At 38.8% G+C, this 11,784-nt stretch overlaps 1 protein-coding gene across 3 annotated transcripts in view; it reads right to left on the bottom strand.

Moving 5' to 3' along the window:
- Nucleotides 1–1,719: 1,719 nt before the first annotated feature.
- The window catches only part of LOC126484598 (bromodomain-containing protein 7), a 137,407-nt gene continuing 127,342 nt past the window's right edge, over nucleotides 1,720–11,784 (bottom strand). For all 3 annotated transcript variants that reach the window (XM_050108163.1, XM_050108161.1, XM_050108162.1), the window contains one exon: nucleotides 1,720–3,940. In XM_050108163.1, coding sequence (XP_049964120.1) covers nucleotides 3,480–3,940 — 461 coding nt within the window. In that variant the 3' untranslated portion in view covers nucleotides 1,720–3,479. The remainder of the gene's footprint in view (nucleotides 3,941–11,784) is intronic.

Genomic DNA, 11,784 nt, shown 5'->3' with positions numbered 1-11,784 from the left:
GTGATTCCGATTCCACATTAAATGTGCACATCTGCCATTAATTGGCATGGTAATCAGTTCAGAGATTATAAATGTAGGTGAGATGTATTGATCATTCCTCTTGGGACACCCTGTATATCATGCGGTTTAAAAAATCTCTGGACACTCACCTCCGTTCAATCTGTAGATAACAACCACACAGTTACTAGCATGTAGCACCACATTTAAAATATTTTTTTTTTTTTTTTTTAGGTAAGTCTAATATAAAATTTCTGACAGACTGAATGTGGAATTTGTTTTCATTTTTTCTAGAGAACAATGAGTGTTGTTCACACAATTTCGTGCAAAATAGTCAGACATGCAACGACACTATACACTGCATAAGTTGTTTAAGATTTGAGCTCTCAGCAGAATGTTCAAAAAATTCACTTTAATTTCTTTGAGTCATGAAGCAATAGTTCTGGCTTTGTGGAGAAGCACTAGATCCTAATAGAAAAAGTATAATTTCAAACTATTTCGCAGTCAAAAGGCTTGGTATCTAATGTGTTTTCATTGCACTTACAACTGCCCTGCCATCAATTCAGACCTGGAAAAATTCTCTATTCATCATCCTATACCCAATAAAAATTTTAGTTTCCTAAACCTACTCAGTTAATTATTATTCATTAAGCATGTCAGGATAAAATATACTCATTCTAAAAAATGGAAACTTGTGGTTGGAATACAACAATGTAAGGAAGAGGTACATTGCCACTTACTATATAGACGACATGTTGCAGACGGTCACACCTGAAAGATACTTACACATTGTCTTTTGGCCACAAGTCTTCGTTACAAATGGAAACACATACATATTCATTCAATGAAGCAAGCACACCTCACACACACTGCCATCTCCAGTAGCTTGGACCAGAATGGACCACTGGTTGAGCTGCCGGAGACGGCGCCAGAATACTTCATACTTCTCCTCATAAAAGTCAATTATGTGTGAATGATAATTATATTTAGTGGTTCCCTGAGTTTTCCAGTTTTGAGCAAAATTGTTAACAGTGGATCAGGCCATATTCAAGTCTTCCAAAATTTGTCAGTGTTTCAACTTAATTCCTGCTAATGACTTTTTTTTTCCTGGCACAAAACCTTTCTCTGATACTGACACACTGAACCTACATTTTTATGCTCTTGGATGTATAACCTGATGTCACATACAGCATGTTCAAGTGGGGTATTCATAGACTTTGAGGACACATAGTGTATAAACAGAATTTAGTAATTAAATCGAAAAGTTCGATATTGTTATACGTCGCACTGACAAAAAATAAAATAAAAGCACTGTGTCACTCCCATCAAACAGTCCAACTTCAGTGCTTACTGTGTAACATGGCGATCAATAACTTATCTTGCCTAATTTTATGGGTTAGTGCATTGTGGTGCAACATTTGGCATAATTTTTCCATATGACACACACAAGTCTGGGTTTAATCTTTTCATAAACATCTACTTCATTGTTTGAAATAGATTGTTAACAGTTACACATTCTAAATATCCACCTAACAAAATTTGTCTTAATTATCTCCATCAAATCAATGAGACACAAAATGTGATGTACAAAAAAAATTTGATGTTTCATAAAAAAATTCTACTTAACAACTCCTCCTACTCTATATATGCAATTCCAACTTCAATTCAACTGTACATATAATGGAAGTGAAAGGATAATTTAGTTTTTGACTATTATTAAACTTCAAAAATTTCTCAAAGTATTTATGTAGGTATCTGTGTACAACTAACATACAGCCATACTTACATTCAAGTTATGTACAAGCAGATTTTGTAAAATTGATGTGTTCCACACCATTTTGATATATCACATACATCATTTATAGAATAAGAAGTTAAACAACAACTTAATACATTCATACACTATATTTCTTAAAATTGCTCTCAAAATTCTGGAAGTGCTATTGTTATTCTTAAGGTGACACTTATAACATTGTTACAGAAACTTACAGATCAATGAGAGTTTTTTTCTACTGACACTCATTTTGTATGCTACAATATGATTTTTGCTATATACTTGAAAAGTTGTATTAAGAAAAGTGACATTGAGCAAAATACATTTTTAATTTTTAGTACAACAGAACTAAATCAGAATAAGCCAGAAAAACATTTGGCACAATCTCCTACATGTCACACAGTCAAAACATCTTATTTAACGATATTTCAAGTGACATTTTGAACAGACATGAACTAGAACTAATGTGAACACACTTTACACATGAAACAGCTATGATGCAAAAATGATTGATCCAGTGTCTATAAAAATTTGCAAGCTTGTTATATCACAAGCTGACAGTTTTTTAATATAATAATGTTCAAATTTAAATTTGGTGTAATGTACACACCAGCAAACAGGTGAAATGATCACTCAACATCCAATGAATCCACATTTTTAAGAAAGAATTTAATAGTTTATGTGGAATTCATTCTTACTGAAAATTAAGGACGTTTAATATCAGCAGTAATAATTTATCTCACAATATTTCTAAACTATACAGGGGAAACTACAGAGAGGGAGGGAGAGATGAGAGAATTACACCGAAGTAACTGTATACTATTTGAAACAATTTTTTTTTTTTTTTTGGGGGGGGGGGGGGGGTGATGGGTTATATATGTGACTGACTGGCATACTGCCTTCACTATGAGAAGCTGTGATTATACAAAAATATTGTTGAATAACAATAAAATATTTTATAATGGGGAAGCTCTTCATCACAGCAGATGGAAGTTAATGTCTATAGTTGCCGACAAATGGGGTTTGGAGCCTGGAGAATAGGACATTTCAGGCGACAGCCATTATTGTAGTACAATTCAACTTTCCCCATTACTATGATACCTTAAATGCATTTACACATTAACAACATGTACAACAGTGCATTTGGTGGGAGCATTAGGATTGGGTCTAATTCAATAATGATTTTTTTTACATGAAGTTAAGGATAACACCAAGCACCATATTCCTGTCCTCTTACAGGAACTTAACATTTGATTCTTTCATGTGTACCATACTTACAGTGGGCCATCATTCTCCTCCAATAATTATCCCAGAAAGATTTAACAGCACTGACACTTCATTCTACTGGATATCACAGTTTTTTGCAATGCCTGACACAGTTTGTAACAAACACTGAGTAAGTACTGACATTTGGCTTTTATGTTAAGACTTTCCATTACAATGTAAAAAATAAGGATTTTTATATATATAAACAGTCTGTTAAGTGTTTTAATATTTTACAACAAACTCAACTTGGAATTGAGTTTTACAGTTAAAATAAATTATCTAAAATCATAAAACTTGATGTATGTATTTCATATACTATAAACAACAAATCTCTGTCATATTTTAAATAAAGTGTAATTTATAAAATATATGGAATTCAAATGACATTCTTATCATCAAATTGTAAGCTGTCATCAAAAATATCCCACGGGAGAGCATTATATCATGATTCTGAAAGAATCTCTTCTATTGTTTTGTCGTCATGAAGGGGAGAGTTACTAAGGGCAGGTTCACTTTCTAAAAATTCCCTCAGTTCTGATTCTAAATCTGGCACAAGGCTGACAGATGCTTCATTATGCTCTGCATGTGATGAAGTGCCTTCCACACCAACGTCTATTACATGTCCACTTGCTAAGGGTTCACTAAGTATTACTGGCATCTCACTGCTACTGGTTTGGGTTAATGCACTCTGTACAACATTATCAACGTCCATCATAACTGCACTGGTCTGATTCACTACCTGCTGACTTCTGACAGCCATAGGTAACTTTTCAAAGTTTATGTTTGGAGGAACAATTTCACTTGGCAAAATTCCCATCGCCTTCCTTATAGATGGAACAGGAGCAACTGAAGCAGGTGGCAGCTTTTTAGCCATATCCTTAAGACTTTCTGTTATTCTATCCGCTGAAATACAATCAAAATAAATGTGGTTAAAATAGCCATAGTGTATTATTAGAAAATAATTTGTTGGGAAAGTAACTAAGAACATGGAATAACTAAAATAAAATTGTTGTGTGTATCTAAATTGCACATTTATTACGAAATATAAAATAAGATTGTTGTGAGGTTAATTTATAAACTGCCATAATGTATAATAGTAAGATATGTGGTATTTTAATATGAACAGTGTGTGTGTGTGTGTGTGTGTGTGTGTGTGTGTGTGTGTGTGTGTGTGTGTGTGTGAAGCTGAAAGTTGTTCAGTGACTGTAAATCTATTGCAGAGAAATCACTGACTTCCATTTGATTCACATAGTTATACTAACCAAGGAAGTTATTTTCATCCATTAGAACATGAGCAACACTTATCATTACTCACTAAGGCAAAGCAAGCATTTTGTTCTTAAAACAAGTATACTCATATATTTGACATTTCCTCTCTATATATATTTATGGTGTGGTATGATTAAAAAATCAGTCTTTCAGTTCGTTACCTCACTGAATCATTTTAAAGGGAACATGATTGTGGATTTTCTGGGAAAGTACTCTCCATTAAAATTGGTAGTTTTCGTTGGCAACAAACCGGAGCAGGCGCTTGAAATATTGGACACTACTTGTTAATGACTGTAACCTACAACCTAACAAACAGGAGCAGAAGTGTCTGTTAATGTACACTGACCATCATCTTCATATGATGTGCTATTACTTAATCTTATTGGGGTGATTTTAATATTAGAGAGCAATCTTCTAAGAACCAAAAGCTTTAAGTTTGCCTCTAATGTAATGTATACATAAAGCACTATCATGTGGTAACCACTGGCTAGAATGACTTACCATTATTTTAAATTGCCATAAAAACTTCATTCAGCCAAGCCAGGTTGCATTTTGTTTTGATGCAGGTTAATGCAGATTAAATGTTTTACGTAATGCTCTCATCTACATTAAACTGATTATTACTATCCACCAACCTAATAAAGGAACATATTAACTATCTCCACTATGGTGGATTTACCAGGTTGTAGCAGCAATGCTCTGTCTAACCAATATATGCTTTCCCATACTGATACAGTATCTTATATACATCAGGATTCCTCGACCTCAAATCATCATTAAGACAACCAAGGAGAGCTCTAATTTTGCTCAGTTGGCATATTCAAACAGTGCATGGAGGTACTGGTTCTTATTTCTGAGTTTACTGTAAGCACAATGTCCTGGAGATTTTATCAATACATGAGGGCTTCCATTACGCTCTACTTCTATTGTAAACTTAATGCTGGGATGAAAATAATCAAAATGTTATGAGAAATAGTTAAGAGCATCTATTCAATGTGACTTGAACTTGAACATTTTGCCAAGGACAACCAATCTCTGCATAGATAAAGCATTCATGTAAAAGCAAATTATTTTAATTTACTGTCCCTTTCAGCTACTGTTATGGAGATCTTTGTTCCATTATTCATTCACACACAGTTTTTCAAAGATCCCATCATGAGTTCAATACTTATGGAGGCTGTAGGAGTCGAAGCATATAGTACTACAGAGATACAAGCTATGATGATTTGCTTTCTTAGTATTTGTAATTATTACTTCACACACACACACACACACACACACACACACACACACACACACACACACACACACAACCGAACGGCTCTGCAGCCCCATTTTTGTTCATTCCAAACATGCAATGTAATTAATAGCATATAGGGCTCATTCCCAATCAATGCTCTAATTCAAGGGTGTCAAGCTGCAGCCCAAATCAAATATTTTCACAGCCCACGGTTCTCAGTGTAACACTATTAGCTGAGTACTCAGCATTGGCAGAGTATGTACTTACTCCAAATTTCTATGAGTTCCTCTCTTACTCCTCTCATACACTCTATCTCCTACTCCCTCCTCTCTCTGTCCGTCTCCTTCTACCCTCTCCCTGTCCATCTCATTCTCCTCTCTCTCGTTGTTCACCACCTTCCCCTCTCTCCTCTTCCCTATCTACATCTACATTTATACTCCGCAAGCCACCCAACGGTGTGAGGTGGAGGGCACTTTACGTGCCACTGTCATTACCTCCCTTACCTGTTCCTGTCGCGTATGGTTGGCAGGAAGAACGACTGCCGGAAAGCCTCCGTGCGCGCTCGAATCTCTCTAATTTTACATTCGTGATCTCCTCGGGAGGTATAAGTAGGGGGAAGCAATATATTCGATACCTCATCCAGAAACGCACCCTCTCGAAACCTGGACAGCAAGCTACACCGCGATGCAGAGCGCCTCTCTTGCAGAGTCTGCCACTTGAGTTTGCTAAACATCTCCGTAACGCTATCACGCTTACCAAATAACCCTGTGACGAAACGCACCGCTCTTCTTTGGATCTTCTCTATCTCCTCTGTCAACCCAACCTGGTACCGATCCCACACTGATAAGCAATACTCAAGTATAGGTCGAACGAGTGTTTTGTAAGCCACCTCCTTTGTTGATGGACTATATTTTCTAAGGACTCTCCCAATGAATCTCAACCTGGCACCCGCCTTACCAATAATTAATTTTATCCGCCTTACCAACAATTAATTTTATATGATTATTCCACTTCAAATCGTTCCGCACGCATACTCCAAGATATTTTACAGAAGTAGCTGCTACCAGTGTTTGTTCCGCTATCATATAATCCTACAATAAAGGATCCTTCTTTCTATGTATTCACAAAACATTACATTTGTCTATGTTAAGGGTCAGTTGCCACTCCCTGCACTAAGTGCCTATCCGCTGCAGATCTTCCTGCATTTCGCTGCAAGTTTCTAATGCTGCAACTTTTCTGTATACTACAGCATCATCCACGAAAAGCCGCATGGAACTTCCGACACTATCTATTAGGTCATTTATATATATTGTGAAAAGCAATGGTCCCATAACACTCCCCTGTGGCACGCCAGAGGTTACCTTAATGTCTGTAGACGTCTCTCCATTGATAACAACATGCTGTGTTCTGTTTGCTAAAAACTCTTCAATCCAGCCACACAGCTGGTCTGATATTCCGTAGGCTCTTACTTTGTTTATCAGGCGACAGTGCGGAAGTGTGCGAACACCTTCCGGAAGTCAAGGAAAATAGCATCTACCTGGGAGCCTGTATCTAATATTTTCTGCATCTCATGAACAAATAAAGCAAGTTGGGTCTCACACGATCGCTGTTTCCGGAATCCATGTTGATTCCTACAGAGTAGATTCTGGGTTTCCAAAAAGGACATGATACGCGAGCAAAAAACATGTTCTAAAATTCTACAACAGATCGACGTCAGAGATATATATAGTTTTGCGCATCTGCTTGACGACCCTTCTTGAAGACTGGGACTACCTGTGCTCTTTTCCAATCATTTGGAACCTTCCGTTCCTCTAGAGACTTGCGGTACACGGCTGTTAGAAGGGGGCCAAGTTCTTACGCGTACTCTGTGTAGAATCGAATTTGTATCCCGTCAGGTCCAGTGGACTTTCCTCTGTTGAGTGATTTCAGTTGCTTTTCTATTCCTTGGACACTTATTTTGATGTCAGCCATTTTTTCGTTTGTGCGAGGATTTAGAGAAGGAACTGCAGTGCGGTCTTCCTCTGTGAAACAGCTCTGGAAAAAGGTATTTAGCATTTCAGCTTTACGCATGTCATCCTCAGTTTCAATGCCACCATCATCCCTGAGTGTCTGGATATGCTGTTTCGAGCCACTTACTGATTTAACGTAAGACCAGAACTTCCTAGGATTTTCTGTCAAGTCGGCACATAGAATTTTACTTTCGAATTCACTGAACGCTTCACACATAGCCCTCCTTATGCTAATTTTGACATCGTTTAGCTTCTGTTTGTCTGAGAGGTTTTGGCTGCATTTAAACTTGCAGTGAAGCTCTCTTTGCTTTCACAGTAGTTTCCTAACTTTGTTGTTGAACCACAGTGGGTTTTTCCCGTCCCTCACAGTTTTACTAGCACGTACCTGTCTGAAACGCATTTCTACATCTACATCTACATTATTACTCTGCAATTCACATTTAAGTGCTTGGCAGAGGGTTCATCAAACCACAATCATACTATCTCTCTACCATTCCACTCCCGAACAGCGCGCTGGAAAAACGAACACCTAAACCTTTCTGTTCGAGCTCTGATTTCTCTTATTTTATTTTGATGATCATTCCTACATATGTAGGTTGGGCTCAACAAAATATTTTCGCATTCGGAAGAGAAAGTTGGTGACTGAAATTTCGTAAATAGATCTCGCCGCAACGAAAAACGTCTTTGCTTTAATGACTTCCATCCCAACTCGCATATCACATCTGCCACACTCCCCTATTATGTGATAATAAAAAACGAGCTGCCCTTTTTTGCACCCTTTCGATGTCCTCTGTCAATCCCACCTGGTAAGGATCCCACACCGCGCAGCAATATTCTAACAGAGGACGAATGAGTGTAGTGTAAGCTGTCTCTTTAGTGGACTTGTTGCATCTTCTAAGTGTCCTGCCAATGAAACGCAACCTTTGGTTCACCTTCCCCACAATATTATCTATGTGGTCTTTCCAACTGAAGTTTTTCGTAATTTTAACACCCAGGTACTTAGTTGAATTGACAGCCTTGAGAATTGTACTATTTATCGAGTAATCGAAGTCCAACGGATTTCTTTTGGAACTCATGTGGATCACCTCACACTTCTCGTTATTTAGCATCAACTGCCACCTGCCACACCATACAGCAATCTTTTCTAAATCGCTTTGCAACTGATACTGGTCTTCGGATGACCGTACTAGACGGTAAATTACAGCATCATCTGCGAACAACCTAAGAGAACTGCTCAGATTGACACTCAGGTCATTTATATAGATCAGGAACAGCAGAGGGCCCAGGATGCTAGGTCATTTATATAGATCAGGAACAGCAGAGGGCCCAGGATGCTTCCCTGGGGAACACCTGATATCACTTCAGTTTTACTTGATGATTCACTGTCTATTACTAAGAAAAAACGACCTTCCTGACAGGAAATCACGAATCCAGTCGCACAACTGAGACAATACCCCATAGGCCCGCAGCTTGATTAGAAGTCGCTTGTGAGGAACAGTGTCAAAAGCTTTCCAGAAATCTAGAAACATGGAATCAACTTGAGATCCCTTGTCGATAGCGGCCATTACTTCGTGTGAATAAAGAGCTAGCTGCGTTGCACAAGAACGATTTTTCTGAAACCATGCTGATTACGTATCAATAGATCGTTCCCTTCGAGGTGACTCATAATGTTTGAATACAGTATATGCTCCAAAACCCTACTGCAAACTGACGTCAATGATATAGGTCTGTAGTTCGATGGATTACTCCTACTACCCTTCTTAAACACTGGTGCAACCAGCGCAATTTTCCAATCTGTAGGTACAGATCTATCGGTGAGCGAGCGGTTGTATATGATTGCTAGGTAGGGAGCTATTGTATCAGCGTAATCTGAAAGGAACCTAATCGGTATACAATCTGGACCTGAAGACTTGCCCGTATTAGGCGATTTGAGTTGCTTCGCAACCCCTAAGGTATCTACTTCTAAGAAACTCATGCTAGCAGCTGTTCGTGTTTCAAATTCTGGAATATTCCATTCGTCTTCCCTGGTGAAGGAATTTCGGAAAACTGCATTCAATAACTCCGCTTTAGCGGCACTGTCATTGGTAACAGTACCATCGGCACTGCGCAGCGAAGGTATTGACTGCATCTTTTACGATTGCCTTGAACTTTTTCCATAAACATTCAACATTGTCAGTGTCGGAACAGAAATTTTCGTATTGATCTGTTAGGTAGTCTGAAATCTGCCTTCTATTACTCTTGCTAAACAGATAAACCTTCTTCCCCTTTTTTACATTCCTATTTACTCCCATATTCAGGGATGCTGCAACGGCCTTATGATCACCGATTCCCTTGTTCTGCGCTTACAGAGTCGAAAAGTTCTGGTCTGGTCTGTTTGTTATCAGTAGGTCCAAGATGTTATCTCCACGTGTCAGTTCTCTGTTTAATTGCTCAAGGTAATTTTCGGATAGTGCACTCAGTATAATGTCACTCGATGCTCTGTCCATACCACCCGTCCTAAACATCTGAGTGTCCCAGTCTTTCTGTCCAGTTCCCCTTCATCTCCTCTCTGTTCACTTCCCCTTCATCCCCCCTCAGTCCACCTCCTCCTCCCACCTATCTATGCCCATCTCCTCCTTCCCACTCTTTGTCCATCTCCTCCTGGCCCCTTGTTTCTCCATGTTATCACTCCCACCCCAATAGAAGGTTGCTAGTTTTTAACTCTAAAGTATGTTTTTCCAGATAGTAAGTAACAAGTGCACAAAATTTGGTTGAAATCGATCCAGGGATTTAGGAGCAGCTCTTTGCCCATGGCCTTGCTCACATACTAACATGTCACATATATTTCACTGCAATCTAATGTATTTCAAACATATTTGAACACATAAAGGGTGGGGCAAATGAAAATGGCCCGCACCATATAGCCAACATTTTGAAACTACTTGCAGCAGCATTAATGGAGGAAGAAAAGGCCTATGGTTATTTCCAACAGGATGGAGCAACTGCCCCTACAGCCGACTGAATCTTGGAGCACATGCCTGACAGAGTTGTTGGTAGAGGTCAGTCTGATCACTGCCCTAGCTGGCCACCTATGTCACCTGACCTGTCAGTGTGTGATTGCTTTGTGTGGGGAGCCCTCAAGTCTAAGGTGTATCGCAAAAACCCTCATAGTCTTCAAGAACTACAGCAGAACATTTAGGACGAGACTGCAGCAATTCCAGCAGTCAAGCTTCGATCAGCCATCATAAAAAAAAAAAAAAATGCTTCAAATGGCTCTAAGCACTATGGGAGTTAACATCTGAGGTCATCAGTCTCCTAGAACTTAGAACTAATTAAACCTAACTAACCTAAGGACATCACACACATCCATGCCCGAGGCAGGATTCGAACCTGCGACCATAGCGGTCGCGTGGTTCCAGACTGAAGTGCCTAGAACTGCTTGGCCACTGCAGCTGGCAGCCATCATCACCTTGCTGACCAGGGCCCAGAAGTTCCAAGAGATGAATTGTGGTCACTTTAAACATCTGCTACAGTCTGGTTACTATAGTATTTTCTTTCCTCTGTTGTGTTTCTTTGTACCTTGGAACTCTGTTCTCCAGCCCACTTTTATTTGCCCCACCTTGTATAACACCTGTACTCCTCTAGAAGTTCACCTTGCAGTTTTGTTTCCATGCAGCTCAATATATGTGAGCTCATATCAGGCAGATGGTGGTTTTTATCCAGGGGTTCTTTCAAGACAGCATGCGATACATGCACCAAGTTTGGATGAAATCGACCCACTGGCATAGGTGTAGATGCAGAACGTACATACATACATACATACATATGAACATATACACATACATCCACTTTTATAACATATATGGATGCATCTAGTAAGTAACAGCAGCTGAATCTAAAAAACTTCATCTAAAGATAAGGGCTTAGAAGGAGTGTAGTTTTCCTGCTCACAAATAGTAACAAATAAAAATATTTACACACACATTATACACAGGATAAGTACAATAGCTACTGCGGAATTAGAGGATATGAGAAAGGGGCTGTTTGATTTTTTCCCCCCTCCATTTCTAACAACTCCTGGCCGTGTGTGCTTTGTATCGATCAGCTGATATGGTACACATTTCAAGCGCAAGTAACATGGAATCGTGAATGGGCATTATAGAGACGATCATGTTCAAATGCAGTACACATGTGTAGAAAGGAAAATGAAATCAAATTAAGGCTGTTGTTAACACAACACAGCAAGTAGA

Source organism: Schistocerca serialis, chromosome 6 (genome assembly GCF_023864345.2).
Source record: "Schistocerca serialis cubense isolate TAMUIC-IGC-003099 chromosome 6, iqSchSeri2.2, whole genome shotgun sequence".
Taxonomy (NCBI): Eukaryota; Metazoa; Arthropoda; class Insecta; order Orthoptera; family Acrididae; genus Schistocerca; species Schistocerca serialis.
This window is presented reverse-complemented; position numbering and strand designations above follow the sequence as displayed.